Source organism: Lepisma saccharinum, chromosome 18 (assembly GCF_977018435.1).
Source record: "Lepisma saccharinum chromosome 18, izLepSacc3.1, whole genome shotgun sequence".
Taxonomy (NCBI): domain Eukaryota; kingdom Metazoa; phylum Arthropoda; class Insecta; order Zygentoma; family Lepismatidae; genus Lepisma; species Lepisma saccharinum.
In genome coordinates this window covers 25,259,283-25,282,886 of record NC_139246.1, presented here as the reverse complement: position 1 = coordinate 25,282,886, position 23,604 = coordinate 25,259,283, and the positions used below count along the sequence as shown (strand labels likewise).

At 38.1% G+C, this 23,604-nt stretch overlaps 1 protein-coding gene across 1 annotated transcript in view; it reads left to right on the top strand.

The window, feature by feature from the left end:
- Window positions 1–1,170: 1,170 nt before the first annotated feature.
- car (vacuolar protein sorting-associated protein 33A) overlaps window positions 1,171–23,604 on the top strand; it is a 45,163-nt gene continuing 22,729 nt past the window's right edge. Inside the window, exons 1-7 of the mRNA XM_083139637.1 lie at window positions 1,171–1,281; window positions 3,379–3,572; window positions 6,213–6,294; window positions 9,546–9,650; window positions 15,975–16,266; window positions 17,879–17,996; window positions 20,934–21,094. Of these exons, the coding sequence (XP_082995763.1) occupies window positions 1,180–1,281; window positions 3,379–3,572; window positions 6,213–6,294; window positions 9,546–9,650; window positions 15,975–16,266; window positions 17,879–17,996; window positions 20,934–21,094 (1,054 nt within the window). The 5' untranslated portion in view covers window positions 1,171–1,179. The remainder of the gene's footprint in view (window positions 1,282–3,378; window positions 3,573–6,212; window positions 6,295–9,545; window positions 9,651–15,974; window positions 16,267–17,878; window positions 17,997–20,933; window positions 21,095–23,604) is intronic.

Here is a 23,604-nt window from a genome sequence, read left to right as displayed (position 1 = left end):
TCGTGAATTTTTGGGGCTAACGTCAATGGTTTTTGGGGCTACCTGTGGATGGTTTTTGGGGCTAACGGCAATGGTTTGTGGGGCTAACGTCAATGGTTTTGGGGGCTAACGTCAATGGTTTAATAATTACTCTTTATGTCAAAAATTGACCTTTTTTCGTGAAAAAAGCAAAATAGCACCTTGAAGAATCTTTCGCAATGCAGAATAGGTACGAATGTTAAAAACGACGAAATAAAAGAGTGAGAGGTGTTGAACGCTATCGAAGTTTTACCCAATTCATCAAAGTGTAGATAATATGTAACCATTATTATTTAATTAATTCGATTTTTCTTGCATAACACAGTACAATGGTGTTGGATTCTCGTTAGATTCCTTTGTGCGTAAAAATCTTGCATACTGGAAACTAGAAGGAATCATTATGAAGCATGATTTATAAAGGGCTCCCTTAATCAGTTCTGCAGAGAGGCCCAAAGCTGTTGGTACATGTAAATCGTCTATTATCATTATCGACCTGTAAATATCAAGTAGATACAGTCCCTATTAGCCTATTTATGTTAAACTTTATATTCTTTGGCAATCTGGAAAGTTCATTATCGAAATATTGCTATTTGATGTTGCTCGAAGGTTGTTTTTTTTTGTTGTTCGTTTCAAGATATCGTCCCTTTTCTGTTATTTATCTCTTTTGGGGGAGGGGGCAAGTGCCTCTGTCTGTGTACCTGCTACATCTGCCAATGCAACACAATATACTAAAAATGTGCCCCCTCTAGGATTTACTTGCCCTCCCCCCCCTACAAAGAATTCCTGGCTACGGGCCTGTCTGGAACTTATCGGAAATTGTTAGTTTTTATTCCAGAAATGCAAAAACAATCATTCGAGATTTCCAGAGCTTCGGGAAATTTTGAACATCTCCCGCCCCGAAAATTTCCCGACTTCGTCGGGAATTCGCGAATTTTTCCCGTCCCGAACGTCGGGATTTAAAAAATTTCCCGTCCCGACCCAAACATTTCTGTCCCGCACACCCCTATTTTTTGAAGATACATTAGGGGGTGATCAGTCATCCCTGGCACCCCTGTGATCAATTATGATCAACTACAGCAGCTAAATGAATCGTTTAGTTGGAAACCCTGCATGAACGCAACTTCGATGCGAGTTTGTTTCTTTTCAGTCAACACAAGCAATATGGCTTCCCACTTACAAGGTGGGAAGGTAAACGTATCGCAAGTTCGAGAACTTGCCAGAAGGGATTTACTGTTGCTACTTGGAAAATGTGATGGGACAAAAGTTTGTATTAGATTCTATTGCTATATTATACTTGTATCTCACACTAATTGAACATAATTGAACACACTATAGTGCCTTGCACCAAAAAAGGAGACTCCTTTTTTAACTTTTGTTTCCTCAAAATTTAAAAATATTCATTAATATTGATTGATTGATTTTGTGTTATAAGTCCACTTTATGCACAGTAAGTCTAATCGGGACTGGACATTCAGTTTCAAGTCGTAGCCGAACCACTTTGTATCCACCGGGAGTCGAACCCGGCACCCCCTGATTACAAGGCGACGACCCTGCCACTGCGCCATAGGCCCATTTTTAAATACTAATAATTTGTTATCGGCAATTTTTTTTGGCACATACAGTTTACACACACCACACTCGCCATCTTCTCTTTTAGATATGTAATTACTGTTACAGATCATGTAATCACGGCGAGATAGGGGACCGGGTTTCAGTTTATTTGTATCCACCTCCCCTTTGTCATATGTTTAGTTTAGTTTATTTGCGTCGAAGGACTACCGTGTGTACAAATAACAACAACAAAAGTATAGTGCTACCCTGTGCATTGCACTATGCCATGAAGGTGTATAGGGGGTGTAGAGTTAGGGCACCACATTTTCTTGATTACTGCCGATGGTTGGGGGGGGTGATGTGATCAGCACCACACCCGTGACCGCCTTTACCTCCCAGAGTTTCCTGCAGGTACCTACTTTGTTATATGAAGTTGGGTGGGATCCGGATCAGCTTGAACAGGTGGAAAAAAATCCGGTTCTCCCCCACTAGGGATCGAACCCGGGTCTCTCGCATGGTAGTCAGATGCCCTAAGTACTGAGCTACCACAGCTATGGTAATATGGGACATGTCAATACAGTACTATGTTAATAAATTGTACAAATACAGATACAAAATACATTACCAAAGATTGTATAAATTGGGCCTACTTAGGTATTACATCAAAATCACAGAAACAAGCATAACATGAGAAGATATAAAACAGTACAGCCTTCTACTAGGTGTCCTTTGACATTTAAATTTATAAGAAGAATATGTGATTATACTATGTTACATAGAGTTATATACATTTTGTCTTATGTAAGAGTTGCTTCCATGTATTCAGCTATAGAATAAAAGAACATGCTTCAGAAGCATGGATTTAATATTTTGCTTGAATATTAATAATTTTGGTTCTTTCCTCACATCTTGTGATAGTTTATTATAGAGATCAATGGATGAGTTTAAGGGACCTTTTTTACGTAAGGTGGCAGTTGAAATTAGACCTAGACTTTGAAAACTATTTTCATATGTTACATGTACCTTTATATGTTGAAAATTTAACAAAGTAGTTGATGCATTTTGACCACATTTCCGCTATGTACTGCATTCATATATTAACAATATTTGGAACGACTTAAGATGACCGGACCCCTCTCCGATTTTCTTCATATTTTGCATACTCACTAATTGAGGCCTCCTAATCACAAATCTGAAGTTATAAGTTGTCGGAAATGTATAGAAATTGCAAAACAAGCGGAAAAAAAGACGTTAGTATTTGGATGGAAACCGTCGATTTTCGCAAATTTTTTTGTTTCACAAGGAATATATTCCTGATACTACCATGACACCAAATTTTAATTTTGTTTGCCTAACCTAACCACACGTCAGTGGTTCGTGGGGCTAGCGCCAATGGTTCATTAGGCTAGCATCAATGGTTCGCAATTATTTTGCAATTTGTAGATCCTGATACTACCATGACACCAAATTTTAACTATGTTTGCATAACCTAACCGAAACTAACCTAACCACACGTCAATGGTTCTTGGGGCTAGCGTCAATGGTTTGCAATTATTTTGCAATTTCTAGACGTTTCCGACAAATTTTAACTTCAGATTTGTCATTAGCAGGCCTCAATTAGTAAGTAAGTCAAATATGAAGAAAATCGGAGAGGGGTCCGGTCATCTTAAGTCATACCCAATTTTTAGACATTATAATGGTAACTTTTTGTAACAAAAATATTTTATACACTGCTGTAAGGTAATTTATTAGAAAGGTATTTTCATTGTCCTTGTTACAAAAGAAAAGTTCATGTGTGTATTCTTGCAGGCAATTGTGTGGGATGAATCCTTAGCTGGTCCAGTTGGATTACTAGCAGAATACAACTTGTTATGTGAACATGAAGTGCTTAAAATATTTGCCTTAAGAGGAGATCGTTTGCCACCTACAAAAGTGAAAAATGTGATTTTCATAACTCGTCCTCAGTTGCATCTTATGGATTTGATAGCACAGAATATCTATGGGTAAGTTTCTAGTTTCTTTTGACTGGAGTTATTAATGGTATGTTCACACGTTTAAAGGTTTTCACATGTGCTGTAGGCAAGTGATGGATGTGAAACATTGGTGATTAATTCTTTTCTGTCTGACATTGTGTGACATTAGGAGTTACTTCTTGTTTCAGTATGCAGATCAAGTTCATGTTGTTTAATTCCAAACTACTCATGGTACATATTCATTTTTTACATGATTCGATTTCTATTTGTCTGTTAACACATATTTCAAATTCTTAGTCATTACTGCATGTTTTCTGGAGAATGATTTTTCCCTTCCATGTATTCTTTTGTGATTCTTATTTTCCAAACAGCAATTCATTTACTTTTGTCTTGGATATGCACTACATCTGTCCTGTCTACTTCACGTGTGTGGGGGGTGCGAAGGAGTGTTAGGCATGTAAATGCTTTCATTGTTAGGTTAGGTAGATTAGGTTTTGGGCTCTTGGCATTAATAAAACATTCCTAAATGCTTTCATTGTTAGGTTAGGTGGGTCCGGTTTAGGGCTCTTAGCATTAAAGTAACATCCATAAATGCTTCCAACACCTGATCACATAATACCTGGTCTCAAGCACAAAAACTCCTTTGACCTTCACAAGAAAATCTGCGGGAACTACATGTCCGAGACCAATAACAACTTCTCTCTGCAAAATACAGATGCTCACATAAGCTACTTTTCAAATATTACTTATTAAATTACATAGTTTGTACATATTTGCTGTTATTGGAATGTCAGAAACCAACTTTTTCATCAATTCCAAACTAAAGTATATAATTGGAGCTTTTTAATTTAATTAAAATTTAAGGTATCTCCATCGGAGCAATTTTACAATACTGGAATCTTACTCAATTTCGTTCATATTTAGCATACTCAATAATTTAGGGCTTCTAATCATGAATCTGCAGTTAAAATTTGGCACCCAATGTGTAGAACTTGCAAAATAAGCAGGTCCGTGATTGCAACCGACACCCTCGATTTCTCAAGAAAACCAATGTTTATCGCAAAATGTTGTGTTTCGAATACTTAAAAAACAAAATATATGTATTCCTCATTTTACTACGACCCCAAATTTTTGCTATGTTAGTCTAACCTAATCAGCCTAACTGTGCATGGTTCGTGGGGCTATCCATGAATGGTTTGTGGCAATGCTGTAGACAGCGTAACGCTAATGTCACTTGTCAGCAAACATGGTTCCCAATCGTTTTTTGTGTATCGAGAATCACCGTCGTCATTGATAAGGTTATTTTACAACTTCTTCACGTTATTTTACAATTTCTACACATGAGCACCAAATCTTAACTGCAGATACGTCATCAGGACTCCATAATTAGTGAGTATTTGAATTGTTAACGATATTATGGCATCTTCTGGTATTGTAAAATCATACCTCTCCATCAAACAAAAAACATGATTTAGCAAATTTTCTGGACTTTCATTTTGGTTATCTTAACTTTTTGTGTACAATGCACTGTTTACAAGATAATATTATTTTTAATTTAGAAGGTGAATTTATGGCTCCATTTTTTCAAGATGGCGGCGAACCTACATGTTGAAGAATAGTAAACCTTTGAAAATGGGATTTGTCATTTTTTTTTAGCTGCAGAGGCACTTGGTTACATTTCAACCTCAGATCGGCAAAGTCTATATTGTCTGCAAACCAATGACAGCACTAGAAAAAAATTGGTCAGAGTCACCACAACAATAGCATAATATATGGAAAAATACAACTTCATACATGGGAAGATGGACAAAATTCCATCACATTTGGAACAACCATTAATTTTACTGTTTTAGATTTTTAAAATTGAATAGTGTTTAGGTTTCAGGTCTGACAGATTCACAGCAGCTTCACATTTACAAAGAAGTGAATATAGACACGAAACCACCTTCCATTCTTTATTCTCATAGCCGGTCAATGTTTAGACAACATTTCTACATAGCTCTGGAAAGAGGAAGAAAAGATGTAGGGGCTGATTACCCACTGTACCCCCTCGAGAATTACATTGAAATTTGTATTAGTAGACCGATTTTGATGTTTTAAGTAATATAAGATTAGTTCCAGCATGCGGAAAACACAAATAAAAGAGATATTTGATCACAAAGTATGACCCACGTAAGGAAGAACCTGCCATTTCGGAGTGCTTTCGCTGCTTTTTATTATTAAAACCTATATGCACACTTAAATAGCGAAAGAACACGTCGATAGTAACTATTGGTACCAAACCTAGCAATCCTAACCTAACGACATAAAATTATAGTTGCTGTTGTGGAATGTCGTTTTGGGTGCTAGATTCACTTGTGCGAAGCCTTCAGACTGTTCTTCTTCACGGTAAAGTAACACGCTAAGGTAACAGATGTACTGTAACACTTTTCTGTGAGATAAAATCAACTGAAAATTTTCATAAACAACAAAATCTTCATATACCATGCAAAATATTTCACGTTCTCTAGGGGGTACAGAGGGTCAAGGGTACCAAGATGTACCACTTACTTCCACAAAAAGTATTGGTGATGAATTAGTATACATAAAAAGTAGCTTGCGTGTCTTCAGCGTTGTCATCACAGTCAGAAGCTCATATAATATATATATTTTTTCTTTATTTACCCATAGGGAAGAACGTGGAAGAGGAAACAAAGAGTTCCACCTGTTCTTCGTGCCTAGGAAGAGTTTGGTTTGCCTGAAGCACCTGAAGGTAAAAACAATTTTGACATTGTATTTTTCCTGATTGGCTGACTGATTTTGTTTATTTTATGTCTCTCTTCTTCCACTTTTGACCACTGTTGACTAATCGTGACGATGGAGATGAGATGAAAGGGCGTTCACAGACACACATGGATGACACAACACAAGTCTCATGGAAGATTATTCCGGCCGAGGGTCCAGATGGGAGAACCTCATTGACGTACAACAATGCAGTTACTATGGTGTACTACGTGGAAGCGATTGATTTGCTTTTGTACCACTTTTTGGCTAATTTGTGAAGATTGGGACGAGTTATGACATGATGAAATTGATGAATGGACACTCACAAACATCCATACCCAGGCTGGGATTCGACCCCTGGCATCGTAGCATGATGTGCTAACCACTCCACCATGAGGGCTAACCTGAAAAGGTTACCAGCTGCTCCTCGTCGCAGAGTGGTTAGGGCATCCTTGCTACAATGCAAGGGTCCTGGGTTCAAATCCCGACCTGACCATGGATGTTTGTGAGTGTCCATTCATCAATTTCATCATGTCATCACTCATCCCCATCTTCGCAAATTAGCCAAAAAGTGGCACAAAAACGAAGTAAAGTAAAGCAAATCGATCAATCAAAAGGTTACCTCTTACCACGTGACATTTTTGCTGCTTCATTCTGTAAACTGTGATAAAGAAATAACACTACATATGCTGAGGAAGCCAGTCTATATTTCAGTATATACACTATGTTGCCATTCGTCACCAGACACCCCATACCAGTACGTTAATCTGGTCGCAGCACCACATCAGTATCGTGTAGGGCCACCTTTCGCCGCAGTGACATCTGCAACCCTTCGAGGAAGACTCCACCAATTTGCGATACGTGTCGACGAGAAATTTGCCCCATTCCTCCTGCAAAGCAGCAAACAGCTCAGTGGTGTTTTTTGGGTGGCATGGCCTGGCTCTCAAGCGGCGCTCCAACTCGTCCCAAAGGTGTTCAATGGGGTTGATATCTGGACTTTGGGCTGGCCAATCAAGTTTTTGCACACCCATGTCCTCGAACCACGTGTTGATAATGCCTGCCGTATGACATGGAGCATTGTTGTGCTGAAACAGGTATGGGCCAATACCGAAATGTTCCCACAATGCCGGTAGCGCAGAATTGTCCAGAACTTTTTGGTAGATATCGGCATTCATGTTTCCCTGAACTAAAACAAAGGACCAAGACCATACCATGAAAAGCAGGACCACACCATGATGCCACCTCTGCCGAATTTCACTGTGGGTACGATACAGTCCTGTAAACACCGTTCACCGGGCATACACCACACCCACACACATCCATCGGACCGCCACATCTGGTAGTGTGATTCATCACTCCATAGGATGGATTTCCATTGTTTCCAATGTTGGCGTTCCTTGCGCCACTGTAACCGATGGGTCGCATTGCAGGCTGTGACCTGCTGCGTGACCATGAAAACCAAGTGCGACTGTCTCCCGGCGGACAGTACGATCACTTGCAGCACTACTGGAAGCCAATCAAAACTCCTGTGCCACCATCTGTAACGACGACTTCTGGTTTTACTTCACCACACGTTTCAAGCATTGATGGTCACGATCTGTTAATATTTTCGGTTTACTGGGTCTGGGTTGGCATGTCATGACCCCCTCTCGCTTCCACTTCACGATAACATCACTCACTGTCGACCGGGGTATCTGAAATTTGTTGGAAATCTCATGGGTCGAATGCCCAAACCTGTGGGCTCTCTCACTCAGTTCACGTCGCCTGTCCATATTGACTGCTGTAGCTGGTATGAGTGTATTCTCAACTGGCAACTCCTTTTATAGGTTTTATGACATGTACAGACGATCCCAAGCACTTTTTGAGGGGTGTCCGGTAACGAATGGCAACATAGTGTGTATATATAGAGTTTCTTTAAATTAGTTATACAAGAGTAACCGTTAATTTGTAACAGAAATGTCTTATTCATCATTGAATACAGTATCTTCAAGTTTTCTCTACAAGTGTTCAATGTGTGATCCTTTCATCACTCGGCAACTGTCCCAGCGGTATTCGATTTCCTGCCAAACCATTTGAAGCATGTCTGATCGATGTTTGCAGCTGCCTGTGTTATCCGGACCTGCAGCTCATCGACGTTGCTGGGAAGAGGGGGGAACAAACACACTTTCTTTAATGTAACCCCAGATAGAGAAATCCATGGGGGCAAAGCAGGCGAACGAGGTGGCCACGGAATCGTTCCACCACGACCAATCCAAGTCGGTACTTCATGATTGAGGTAGGCAGTTACATCTTTATGAAAATGCAGAGGTGCACAATCTTGTTGGAAAATGAAATCAGCACCCATATCTTCATGCAATTGTGGCACGCTCTGCACCCATGTACGATTCTATGATGACTGACACAATACTAGAGAAGATAGGCAAACACTCACGCCTTCAGTGAGCTGAAACTAACAACTGGAAGCAAATGACGTGCAACAATAAACTTGAATATATGCTGTATTCATTGATGTATAAACCATTTCTGTTACACATACACTTTCTTCACAATTAATGGTTACTTTTGTATAATTAATTTATAGAGACCCTGTGTGTGTGTGTATGTGTGCGTGTGTGTGTGTATATATATATATTTAAAAAGAGAAAAAGATGATTGGGAGCCATGGTGTGCTCTTGCAATTCAGCTTCCTGGAGGTCGGAATGAACAGGATGCTGGATTGCAAGAGGAGGAGGAGGTGGTGGTGGTGGTGGTGGTAGTTGTTGTTTTTAACGAAATATAGTCTAGCCTGGTCAGCATATGTCGAGTTTTTCTGTCGTCAAATCAAGGCTTAATCATGTTGAAAAACTCTGATGTACATAGAACCACACATAATGAAATTTCCACCATAAATTGGATAAATTTCAGGAAAAAGGATTGAATTCTTATATTTGTATTTAGGTTATTTTATGTTACTTTTCTGCTAATTTTGGCTAATCCCAGTGATGAGGATTAGTGATGATTAGATGATGATGATGGACAAGTCACAAAGAACACCCAGGCCAGGACTTGAAACTAGAAACTTCAGTGATGATTGAAAATCAACGAATTAACATGCATGGATACTGAACCAGCTAGTGTAATTCTTGCAATATCATAAGATCAAAGCAGACTTGTATTACGTTTGTTTATTAATTGCACCAATGAATCTAAAGAATATTTTCTTTCAAAACTGGTAGATTGATAAATGTTTTTTTCTTACAGGACAGGGGTGTGTTTGGAAATTTTACACTGATTGAGGAGTTCCCTTGCTACTTGTTCCCCTTTGACAATGATTTGATGTCCATGGAAATTAATACGACATTTAAGGTACTATTTGTACTCAACTTGCTTTTCTTTTTCATTTGTATTGTACTCGTTACCATCACTCATGAAGCAGGAGATTTAATTTTTCCCCCCATAATATAAGGTGTGACATGTCTGACATTTCAGTATTTTTTATAAAATTAAAATTTGCATTTTTTGTGTTTGCACAATTTTGTGGGGGATGTTCCTGAGTAAACAAAAAAAATCGATCTGACAAGTTGATTGTCGAAGGCGGGGATGGAACTTCCGGTTTGGCCAAGTTCCAAATGTAAACAAGTGGAATACAGATTGTCTTCGAGTTTATTTTGTTATAAAAGATCGGATGCAAATTGGATCACTTAAAATTTTTAAGTGATATAGAGAAATAAAAGTACTTCAAAAAAATTGTGGATCTTTGGATGCAGATATAAGGGACAATACTAACATTTCCCAAGGCAATGTTGATCTACTAACAGTTTCGTTTTTGACAAGACTTCTGCAGGTTGAAATTAAACTTACATTAATTATAAACATTGAAATACTTCGATTACAACAAGAAAAATAATAATAATGATGATGATTATATTACCACGGTTATAATTGTTATTATACACTAATAATATAACCTAATTAAATACATTTTATTCAAAATTTATTATATTATTGATTTTTATTATTATCATGCTATTTGATCCACAAGCCGAGTGAATATCCAGTGCAACTATTTTTCCATTAATTCTTTTATATTTCATAGTTATTATACTGAAATGCTCAGTTATTGTATTTTGTTATTAACTTTTGCAAGTGTCGTTCAAGAAGGACTTTAGAAGTTAGAAAAAATACTCACAAAGTTTATATTATTTGACCTCATCTAAAATTATAATTTTTTGAAAACTGTGGAATCATTTATTTTGTGGATTGAACAATAGAATATGAAAATATAACCTGGTTCCTGTATTTTTCACTAATTTTTTTCAATCTTTTACATTGATTACTCTGTTTGAATACTTACCAAGTGAACTTTATTTCTGTTGCCATATTATTTACAATAAAAACAACAAACTTTCTGCTTTTTTGCAACTTGAAATGAACGATGCCAATTTCCATGGGGGGATCAACTGACCTGTTCAACACCCCCTCCCGATGCCCATGAAGAGAATGCTTTTCAACAACCAAAAGGCAAATGCGTTATAATATGATTGTAAAGAGTTCCAACTTTTACATTATAATTTTCGAAACACTTAAAATATTTTCATTTGATTTGATGAAGTGCCGACTGCAGAGCTTACTCCCTCATGTTTCTGTCCAATCTTTTTGCTTTACTGCCGGAATCCACTGATTTTTCTGTATCGGGTCTGTCTGAAAACTATGCATAGATATCTGATAACAATTATTTGTTTCCTATCTCATGTCGAAACCAAAAGCCATACAAATATTGTCATCTTTTCTTAAGACACTGCCTTTACACCTTTGAACTCCCATGTTATTATTTTCAAAATCGGAAGTGACCACGCAAAGGAAGCACAGAAATGTAAACATCCGGTGAATAGCGCCCATACTGTGCACCAAAAATTACAGATCTGGCTTATCTTCCGAGAACATCTGTTCTAATTTCATCACCAGGACAATCTAAATTCCTGCTTTCCCTTTTTGAATATTTGTTACTATTAGGAAATTAATGGGGCCCAAGATATGATTGTTTAATTCCGATTTCATCATGGTACGAAGGCATTTTTTTCATGGTTGGGTATCTATTTTCATCTGTTAACACATACTTCAGATCTTGAGCGACAGCACAAAATCAGGCGAAGCCAGGTTGGCTCGGTAGCTCAGTGGTAGAGCAATGGCTGGCACAGTATGCCAGAGACCCAGGTTCAAGTCCTGGTTGAACCTGCATTTGTCGTACCTACTTCAAACTTTTAGTGATTACTTACTGCATGTTTGCTTGAGAATGGTTTTTCACTTCCGTATACTCCTATATGGTTCTTCTCTTGCAACCAGCCAATCATTTAATGTCATCTCGGTTATGGTCGCTGCTGCCATCTACGTCCCATGTGTGTGGTGTGATGGAGTTTTGAAGTTAGGTTATGCATGCCAGGTTTAGGGCTAGCGTTATAATAATTTTCTTAAATGCTTTCAACATCTCTTAATGATGGTGCTGGTCTCAAGCATGATACCCCTTCAAGCCTCATAGCTGTGGAACATAGGCGCCGACTCCATGGGGCTTGAGGGGGCTCAAGGCCCCCCCCCCCCCAATGTTAACAATGTGCGGGCAGAGCCTCCCAAATAATTTTGCTTAAGAGGATCTAATGTGTTACTTTATTTGTCTTGTAAAGTTTACTCTGAATTGTGCCACATGAACTTAACTTTAAATGCACATTTGAAATGTTCTAGACCTTCAACTCTGGGGGGCTGAGACCGCTAAATCATCAACTTTGGGGGGGGGAGGGGGGCTATGACCGGAGACAGCAAAACACATGACTTATTACTATATACTAAGTATATAATTATGAGTATTGTTATGACAATTATACCAGTGTGTTGTTTAGTGAATTCTGAACAATTTGAGGTCGTAAACACGACTTTCAGGAAATATTGATATGTGTGATATTTAGTTATCCTCGAAATCTCTTCCTCTAGTCCAAGGAATAAGGGGAAAATAATTCTAAAGTCTTTGAGTTTATTTAACACTGGCTTGCAGTAAACTACGCAGGGAAAGCTTATCAAAAGTGTGTATTGCGAAAGCGGGAACGGCTATGATCAACAAAGGCATTATTGCAAAAGCACGGCGGACACATTTGAATGAAAGGCAATTTGCCGCTATTTGTTGTGCTTATCGGCAGAGAACCACAACACTAGCTAGGCGGGATGGGGTTCATTGTTTCAATCTAAAAAATATGCAGTCGGTTGCAAAGCTAGTGTAAAACACATAAAAACACACCCATGCCCTCGCTGGGACTTGAACCCGAGACCTCCGGATCAAAGCGAGTTGAGTCAACCACCCAACATGCTCTGCTACCGAGGCCACATAAAACTGTTAGGTTGCCCTCTTAATGTAAATACATACTTTTCAATAACAATTTTAATTGTTATCTAAAAATCAAATGCGCAGACACAAAAGACATAAAGAGACTTTAAAAGATTTTCTAAACGTTTGTGTTGTTACATTTCATTTGCTTAAAAACTGCTATACGAAGACGTAATTTTTATTTTTACAAAAGGGAGGGAGTGATCAGAGCCCCCCCCCCCAATAATTTTGACAAGTCGGCGCCTCTGCTGTGGAATGCCTTGTTGATGGGAAACTGGTGTATTTTTCATAAGGTACCTTTTACATCTTCTTTTTGCCAATAAATAGGACTTTTCGGAACTGCAAACAGTGCTAATTACTTTCAGAAAGGTTCAAATTTACAGTAACAGTCATTTCTATAATTCTGCAATACTTCATCTTTCTCATTTTGTAGGTTAGTCACGTGTTACTCACAAATCCAGAATATAAAAAAGGAAAGTTAAAAATTGTACTTACGTATGTGAGTATAGTGCTCTTATTGTAGAACGACGTTTCAGAGATTGACTATCTCTTTCCTCAGGTTCGTATAAAAAAAACTAAGTACTTGACGTAGTACCGCGTCAAAAATGTAATATGAGGATTGTGGTTAAGGGTTGGTTAGGATACATTTAAAATATTAAGTTTTTGCTATTAGAAGTACGTAAAAACCAAGTCATTCCCTAAAATGAACTTGTACAGCAGACCTATTCATAGGTAAAAAAGTTAAAAATCTAAAAAACCTGCATGAATCACAATGCAAGCTGCAGGTTTGACCTTTCCTACCCAACTGTGCTTTTCAATCCACATGAAGGTCAATTCTACATGAATGTTTCCCCTCCCCTTAATTTTCTCGTTTCCCCTTATTACGTCACAAATCCAACGTAAATTCACGTTCCTCTCTTGCAGCTTGCATAACTTCCGGAGTGACGTGGAAACCGATATTGGGTTCAATCTTCCAGGCTTTGTCCCATTTTTTGAGGAAATTGATCACCCTTCTTCCAAATTTCCTTCGTCCCTATTAAGATTATTCTCCCCCCCCCTACAAATATTCGCTGTTTCATACACGTTTCTTCCTAATTTCCTCCCCTCTTTTCTGATTATCTCTTTTTTTGCGATTCTATGCCCACTTTCCAAAATGTGTTCTGAGAGACCCATTTTGGGAACTTTTTCCGTTATGTCCTTTTCATGCTCGCTCCATCTTTTACCCATATTTCGGCCCGTCTGTCCTATGTACTCCTTCCCGCATTGGCATTCTATTCAATAAACCCCTTCTGTTTTTCCGGTATTTCCCTAGTTGTCTTTCCTTTCTTATAATCGGTGAAGTATTTTTCTACATTCTTTGGTGCTTTCATCAGGGAGGGGAAACATTCGTGGAGAATTGACCTTCATGTGGATTGAGAAGCACAGTTGGGTAGGAAAGGCCAAACCTGCAGCTTACATTGTGATTCAAGCAGGTTTTTTAGATTTTTAACTTTTTTAACTTTTTTACCTGTGAATAGGTCTGCTGTACAAGTTTTTTTTAGGGAACGACTTGGTTTTTACGTACTTCTAATAGCAAAAACTTGATATTTTAAATGTATCCTAACCAACCCTTAACCACAATCCTCATATTACATTTTTGACCCGGTACTATGTCAAGTACTTAGTTTTTTTATACGAACCTGAGGAAAGAGATAGTCAATCTCTGAAACGTCGTCCTACAATAAGAGCACTATACTCACATACGTAAGTACAATTTTTAACTTTCCTTTTTTATATTCATCTTTCTCCTATGAAACTTTGAAAAAATCATTAAACATTGGGAACCTTTACCTCAATGGGCATGGGAGTTTAGAATCTAATATCTGTACATTTATCAGAATAAGAAAAATTCAGTTGGTTTTTGTTCTTGTTAAGGTTGTCATATCTCCTCAGCCAATATAGGACATGCACTGAATGGAAGTGTAAACTTCACCTTTTTGTATTTCTCTCTCTCTCTCTCTGTGTGTGTGTGTGTGTGTGTGTTACTTTAAAATAATATATATATAGAACCACCCCGACAAAATAAGCCGTAATATGAAATATATCATACAGATATGAAGGTAATTTATGCATGACGTATCTTGGATAGTGTGCTGTTGATTGTGATCGGAATATGTGTTGAAAGTGCCTGCCGTTTTCAAGAAGGCACGCCTCCACTCATGTTTCCATATTCACCTTGACTCACCAGTGTTTCTCCGGTGATGTTCCTGATTTCAGCTGAAATTTTGTCCTTTAAAGCTTGTAACATACGCGGTTTATTTGCATACACCCTGTCCTTCAGTAAACTCCACAGGAAAAAAATCCAGGCTGGTAAGGTTGGAGAAACTTGGGAACCTGTCGCATATGTTCGTACGTGCACTGCTACGTGTCCTTGAACCTTGCAGCATAAGTGCTGCCACCTGTCAGACCATCTACTTTCCACAACATAGTTGTTCTGAAATTAATACTTTGTTTCTTTAAAAAAACATACAAACTAGTTTATCCGAGCTTTGGACTTAACTCTACCTTACTCCTACCTTGCAAGAAACTTACCTGAGGAGGGGACCTCAGAGACTCACACATTTTCTTATGACTAAAATTCAAGACTTTTTTTTGTTACAAAAATTACCATCGTTAATAAAAAATAACAAACAATTATTGCATGACTGCCACACACACATATTTTATTGCTCCCTAAACTTGCAGCATGATATCGCAAGTGTATGTTTAATGAGTGTAAATGTTTTTTTTGGTTATGTACATGCAGTCACATAGTAATTATAATAATTACAAAAATTACCAACACTACTGACCAATTGTACACTGTTACGGGCATGTGTGTTATGTTGGAACACACATTCAAAGTAGGGGAGAAAGGCTGATAGGCCCAGAATATGTATTTTACCTCATATGTACAGATGCATTTATGATTTTGTGGAGATAAGTATTACAGAAATATTAAACACCCTAAGAAGCAATGTAATTTATTTTCAATTTTATATTAAAATATTTACAGTTGAAAAATCAAAAAAGAAGAGGTGGTAAAAATGGCAACTTCCCCCCCCCCTTTCCCCTTGGGTAAGGTAGTGTTTACAATTGTTGTATTCTAAATCCACTCATATTCCTCCTGCACTCTTGTATGGCCTGTGAAAATCATTACAGAATTGGAACTGTCACCTTTTAAATAGTTAATGAAGTAAATGTGTTTTGTTTGTCACTATGCAAAAAATTGTTACATCATTTGTGTATGTGTTTAAACACATTATCAAAAATTTGTTAATGTTTTCTTCTTCCCCTAACAGGAATACTATTTGGAAAATGACCCAACTTGCCTGTATCTTGTAGCCAGAGCACTCATGGACTTGCAGTCCCTCTTCGGGATCATTCCAAAAGTTTCCGGAAAGGGGCAGACTGCGAAAGTGGTATACGACCTGATGGTTCGGCTACGGAAAGAGCAAGGAGGAGACGAGGTTCCTGTCACGCCGCAGATTGACCACCTGCTGCTCTTGGATCGAGCTGTAGATCTCTTGTCACCACTAGCAACCCAGCTGACATACGAAGGCTTAATCGATGAAATGTTTGGAATACGTGACAGTAAGTTAAGAACTAATTATTGTTTTGCATGTATGCTATTAGTGTTGTTATGGGACAGGGTGTCAATAGAGTTGTACAGTGAAGCATCACAAATCACATTGCAGTTCTTCGTACAGTGGATGCTGAAAATGCTTCCCATGGGCCTCAAGACATGTCTGTACATGCTTCTTTAGTTGTACGTTCACATAGTGGGAGTCATTTCCAGCATATATTGTACAGGGTGCGGCACGAAAAACTAGCCCCGTTGCGATCAGTATACAATATGTACAGTACAATTGAAATAACAGTGAAACATGTACTTACTGTGTACAGTATATGTTGCAAGTGGTCATCATTAACGTGAAGACACATTTGCATACGGGATAACATGTTTCGCATGACAGCTTGCAGTTCCACATGTGCATTTTGTATACTAATCGGAACGGGGCTAGTTTTTCGTGCCGCACACTGTACAATGATGCGCTGCGTGGTATGTGATATTTTGTGGTACTTTAGTATTATACGGACTCGGACTACCTCATTTCAGACCGTCTGTTTTCTGGGAAAGCAAAAGGAACACTTACCTAACCCAACCTAATCTAAGAATGTCGATTACACAGTTACGCAAAGCAATAAATCACTTAGAATGAGGTAGTCTGTGTAATACTAAAGTACCTATTTTGTTTTACAGATACTGTAGCATTGACAGCTTGGAAAATGAGGAAGGTTTTATCTTATTTTAAACTTCCTTGCCTTCTGACTTTTTTAATGTTCAATCCCTACGGGAGAGCAACAACAGTATTACTTACGTGAAATTTAGAATATTTCACACTTCTGCATTGCACAAATCCTATTAATTTCGAAGATCCACTGTCTTCATTCACAAAAGGGTACGGCGTTTGAAGCGGAGATGGTACCGCGTCACTGCATTGTTTGTTCCCGGGCGGCGGTAGTTGCGATTTCTCCCGTTCGGTGGCACCATGACAACAGGAAGCAGACGACGCAAACCAAGATGCGCATGCCAGTGCCACCGAACGGGAGAAATCGCAACTACCGCCGCCCGGGAACAAACAATGCAGTGACGCGGTACCATCTCCGCTTCAAACGCCGTACCCTTTTGTGAATGAAGACAGTGGATCTTCGAAATTAATAGGATTGAACTATTAAATTGTGTAACGCGGAAGTGTGAAATCTTCTAAATTTCACGTAAGTAACCTTAAACCGTGTTTACCGCAACCATCATGAACAACAGTATGTTCAAAAAATTTGGATGTAAATAAATAAGGTACAGTGTGTCTCAAGTTTATCATACCGAAAATATTATTTTCTGTTATTCTTGTGTTCTGTGCATATCGGGCCTCCCCAGTGGTGCAATGATAACATCATCGCCTTGTAATCAAGGAGTCCCGGATTCGATACCCGGTGGAGGCATGTTGCTCTGTGGTTCAGATCCCACTATACTGTAGGCCTAGTCCTGATTAGCCTATCTGTGCATAAAGTGGACAACAACAGTTCAAATTCTTGTGCATGTGTTAGGATTCATTTTACTGCACTACACATCTGTGATCTCATCACTTGTTGAAAAAATTACCTTACAACAACCATTTTTCCTAATGAATTTTCTATTTTGTAGATACTGTCCATTTGCCTGCCGACCGATTTTGTAGAGCAGATGAAAGCATCCAGGACATTAACGTTGAGAAGAAACAGTTCATTCTTAACTCGGGTGAAGAGTTGTTTGCTGAAATCAGGTAAATCAGGCAGCTTTTTCACAATTAATTCAGTACTTTCATGTGTCCTATGCTCTGTATTTTTCTTTATTTTTGTCCTATGCTCTGTATTTTGCTTTCAAGAAACATCAGTTCAAGATTTACTAGGGCTTGACTTTTACCGATACTTTTACTGATTTCCACCTAAGGTAAATGCCCCATTGTTCGACCATGTACCAGTAATGGTGTTAAAAGTCAAGAAGCAAGGCAATGTGCAAACCTAGCTATAGAAGAAAATATTTGACAACACTGCACAACTCCCGACTTCTCTCCTGTGAATAATAGCTGGTTCAACAAGGAGAGTGTTGTCTGTTATCTAGATAACATTATTGGTAGCACAATTTTTTATGTGGTTTCCTGTCAAATTTATTACAGGTAAGTGTAACATAATTGACAGTTAATTTTTTTTCACCATTACTTCAAGGTAATGTGCTTGTATATGAGTTAATATTTTCAAGAGTTTAAAATCAAAGACATTGACTAAAGAATTTATTAACCCTATATAGAACATTGAGACACACATATTAAAAACACGCCAAAGTTCGACACCTGTGTCAAATACTGGATATGCTAAATAAAACTAGTTCACATTACCAATGCTAAGTACAGTATATATGAAATGAAAATGAGTCAGGTCTAAAATTCAGCTTCCTATGTAAGTTTTAACAGTGGTTAAACAAAATTATTTATTGTTTTTTGTTTGTGTTTTATAATTAGGACCTAACAGTCAGATCGAGTGTTGGACCAGTCCTTGTTGATTACTAGTGCATTACCTGTTTTACATTGGTGACCATGTTTAGATGTTGTTGACTATAATATGGCTGACATTGAAAGCTGAAAGAGGTCGATCAATGTTTTCAAGTTTTGGTGTGTTGTGCAAGAAGTGATGGACAGCGGGATTGTAGTTAACTGTCTGAAAAGTTACTACACATCAAAAACTGAGTTTACAGAAAATGAAACGTTCCTTTGGTAAATTTTAAGGGCTATCTAGTGTGTTGTGAAAGTTCAAGAAATTATGAAACATTGTGCATAAATTTGAAAACACTATCCCATCTCCAACATTAGTAGAATTTTACTTTAAAATAGTCAAAAATTGAATCAGAATATTTAGTTGCTTTTATTTAATCATGAAATCCTTTTTTTTTTTTAATAGTGGTGCAAAATTAATGTAATTTTCAAATTTGGTATAATTTCCAGGATAATTAATCTTGTAACCGTGCAAAATACCTGAAAATATCTGCCCACTCAACCTTATAATTTACCTTGTCTACTGTCACCATTCAAGAAACCTACTTTTGCCAGTTATATTCTTTGTGAGTCGTTTTAACATCATCGTTTCACTGATACATTCAAATTTATGGTGATAATATTATTAGTCTCAAAAATCATGATCTGAATTATCATCAAATATTAATAATGGGAATTGTAGCTTTCCTGGCGACGTGATTCGAACAAGTGTTCTCGGGTTACCAGTCAGGTTAAGTCTGTTGGTTTCCAACGTTTTGAGCGCATACATTGCTCTCATCATCAGGGAACATAAGAACAAAGCTCCAGCCAATAATAACACCTAACACCAGGATCCAGAGCGAGCCAATAGAAAGACAGAGTCCAAATTCTGCCTCATCATATAGTCATATATTTAACCCCACACTGGGCTCCATTTCTATATTCCCTGATGATGAGAGCAATGTATGCGCTCGAAACGTTGGAAGCCAACATCGACTTAACGTGGTTGGTAACCCGAGAACACTTGTCCGAACTTAGAAATGATTTATTTTTCTCGGAATGCCTTTGTTATCAGGTGAATACTGAAATGAACTGTGCTGAACCCTTCAGTACAGTAAAACCTCATTAATCCAGACTAATGGGGGGATAAGTTGACTGGTTTAACGAAAGTGGAATAACCTAAAAGAACCGTAGAAAGTGCATTAAAACTCCGTTTATAGCAACAAAACACGTTTATTATGGTGTATTTAAAGGGCATAGACCTAAATACACTATACAGTACAGTAAAATGTAAAGCAATTCTGTACATGCAACGCAGTATGTACATACGCAATACACATATTATTATGATGTGCCCGACGAACCTGGCTCTGCATCACTCGAAACTCTTGCTGTTTAAGTTGGTTTGAAGTACATGTCTATATTGTGTTGGGACAGTTTTGAATGTCTTTCCTTCAGTAATAATTCCCGGAGGTGTCTCAAGTGGTCATAGTACGCAGATACGTTTTCATTGTCAATTCCTTCAACAAACTGGATTACATGGTTTAAATGTTTATTTCAGATCACTCAGCTTTATTTTTGGCATTTTTTTTTTTGCCTGTCCGGATTAAGTGAAGTCTGGCTTATCGGGGTCCGGATTAATGAGGTTTTACTGTACTGGTGTATCAAGTACCATCCAAACAAATGTATGCAAAATTCTACTTGAATATATTGCAGAACCAAAATGAAAAAACTCATTTTTTTAATAATAGAACAACAGTTTAAAATTGGTTAAGTTAATTTCTTGGGTTATCTGGGACAAAACGTGTGTCGTAGTTATACACATTAATGAAAGAGACGAGTGAATCATTTTGTTGATGATTCATAGATTCCATCACAGCTGCTGGCCACTTTCAAGTTGCTAATCTCATCTAAGTATGAATACGTAAAATTGATGAATAAATGGTAACGAAGAAACAAACGTGCCCAAGCCAGAACTTTATTTGATCCTAACCTGAAACCTTCAGTGCCGAGACTATAAGTCAACCACTAAACATGCTCAGCCTATAAAGTGACCACCATTTCGGTTTTTATAGGTTGTTTTTTTTTTCAGTCTTTGAGTAAGAATATGTACTTACTGCTATTATGCATATTGTGCTATTCAAAATTATTACATACTCACATTATCAAATACTTATTGTCTGTTTTTTGCAGGGATAAGAATTTTAATGCTGTAGGACCGGCTTTGAGCAGGAAAGCGAAGCTGATCTCATCTCAGCTTGAGGAGAGGCATGGTGATAAAACTGTTCGCGAGATCAAGCAGTTTGTTGCACGGTTGCCACACATGCTTGCAGCAAAACAATCTCTTGCCACTCGTAAGTATTACAAGTGAACTGTCAATTGTATCAGATTATATTTTTCGACATATTTGCTATGCTTCGCCACACCTTGGTCTGCTTGTTTTCAAGTTTGCAGATGCCTTCTTGGTTTGGCTTTAACAAACTGTGCACCACCTCTATCACCTCTATTACCTTTGTCATCTGCAAACTTCTGACTTTGTTTTTTCAAAGGCCCGAACAAATGGAACTTCAATCGCACCAAGTGCGTACTGTACGTGGATGTTTCTATGCCTCACATTTCAGAGCACATAATGTATTCACTGGATGCACAGTGGTATGGGGACAGGCATTGTCTTCAAGCAATAATACTCCTTTTAAGCAAATTGATTGATTGAATGATTTTATTGATTTTACTTTGCTATTCTGCCACTTTTTGCTAATCCCGAAGATGAGGATATGTTATGTGATGAAATTAATGAACGGACACTCACAATGTCGAAGCCAGGATTCGAATCCGGCACCCCTGGCATCATAGTGTGCTGTGTTATGCTGTGCTAACCACTCCGCCACGGAGGTGGGCTCCTTTTGAGTAAAGTCCCATCATTTTGTTTATGTCATAGGCTTCAACTTGTTCACTAGCATGCCATTAGACCATTCTATTCTATTATATCCAGCACTTGTTTCACGCTTTTCATGGAATACAGGGGGCATCAACATCCTCATGGAAGTGCACCAATATAGCTGCACTGTAGGTGCATCCCAAAAGACTTTTCCAGTAGAGACCTGTGTCTTGAATATTTTGTGGCTGAAGATAACGGATGCTTCCACTGCATCAATTGTCTCTGGTTCATAATGGTGCATCCAGGACATGTCCTCTGTCAGTTTGATAAAGCTTATAATCTCATAAGTAGAAAGAACAGTTCAAATTCCCTGTGCATGCTTGTGAGCATCGGGACAGCTGCCTTTTGGCTCATCTGCTACACACTTTACACAATACACAATACATATTGTTCATGCAACTGTGACATGTTGAACTTCATCAATAGTGACTTGCCTGGAGTCACGTGGGTTCACTGCTTGATCTGCTGTTTCACTGTCTCATTTGCCACACTAACTGGTGTGTTGACTGACACTTTGTTCTTAGAATTTCTTCCCTTTCTCTTATGATGCATATGTTGCAAATAAATTGTTGAAATGTGAACATTACTAATATACAGCGTGATCCATTTGGGTATGGATAAAATAAAACATTAATAGAGACGTAAATGTGATAGTAGGAAAATTTTCATGTTGGTGTTTTCATGCATGAAACATGGGAGTTTTGCTGTAGTGTGTTGGCAACAATGAAGTTTGAACTGATTCGTTATTGTTAAAATGGAGTTTACGAACCAGCAACAGGCTAAATGTGTCCTTTGGTGTTACACAAGTCCAACGGGAATTTCTGGAGTTTCGTTAAAGACACACTATTCACAGAAACCCACAGACATTGATGACTTGAAACTCAAAATCACACAGGCTTTCGACAGAATCACCCCAGAGATGTTACACCAGACGTGGAATGAATTGAATCACCGTTATGAGTTGTGCAGAGTTCGCAATGGAGGCCATGTAGAAAACTGAAAACTGTACCGAACTGTTAGTAGTGTATAAAAATAAAAACTCCCACCTTCCAGTCTTTTGTATACAATATTTCAGGTAATTACATTTGACCAAAAAAAATTCAGATGCATTTTATTTTATCCATACCCGAATGGATCGCCCTGTATTTCATGTTGCCTGTGATGAGTTTTACAACTAAAAATAAGAATTTGAACTGCTTAATCACACTATGTACATACAGAATAGTCATCATTCGTAGTAGCCTCAGGAAAAGGCTGAACAACTTTTTAAATATTTGAAGTCAGTTTCTTAATCCCTTTTACTACACCTTGTACTTAACCTTCCATTCCATTTAGAACAGGCCTTGTCCACTCACTATTTGTGGAAGAGCTTTCACTTATGCACATGTGGACTTCAGAGTCAGTAGCAGTACTGTACCGGAGGGGAGTCACACAGGAGGCTTTGTCAGTTGCATTTGTGCAGTGAGATAACCTCTCATCTGATTTGTGAGTAGCAGTGTAGTGTGGCATTGTAAACATGGTAGAAGAAACCACAGGTTGTTTTGTGAAAAGGAATGCACTTTCTCCTGCAGTATTTTTTACCTCTTAGTGCAAGTGGCTGCACCATTCCTGCTCTGCTGCTTACTCGCCTTGAGGTGCAGTGTGCAAGCAAGATGATTTAGAACAGTTGAGGTTGATATGAAATTAGGCTATCATCAAAACAAAGATACATGTTGAGACCAGGGTGTCTGTCTACCAGTCTGGAAATCCAGGAAATGTCAGGGAAGTTACTTTTTCTGAAAAAGTTAGGGAATTTTCTTTTTCTGGAAAAGTCAGGGAATTTACATTTTCTGGAAAAGTCAGGGAATTGACTTTTTCTGGAGAGGTCAGGGAATTTTCAAGGAAATTTACTGTGTTTCTGGAAAAATAAATATTTTTTTTTCAACT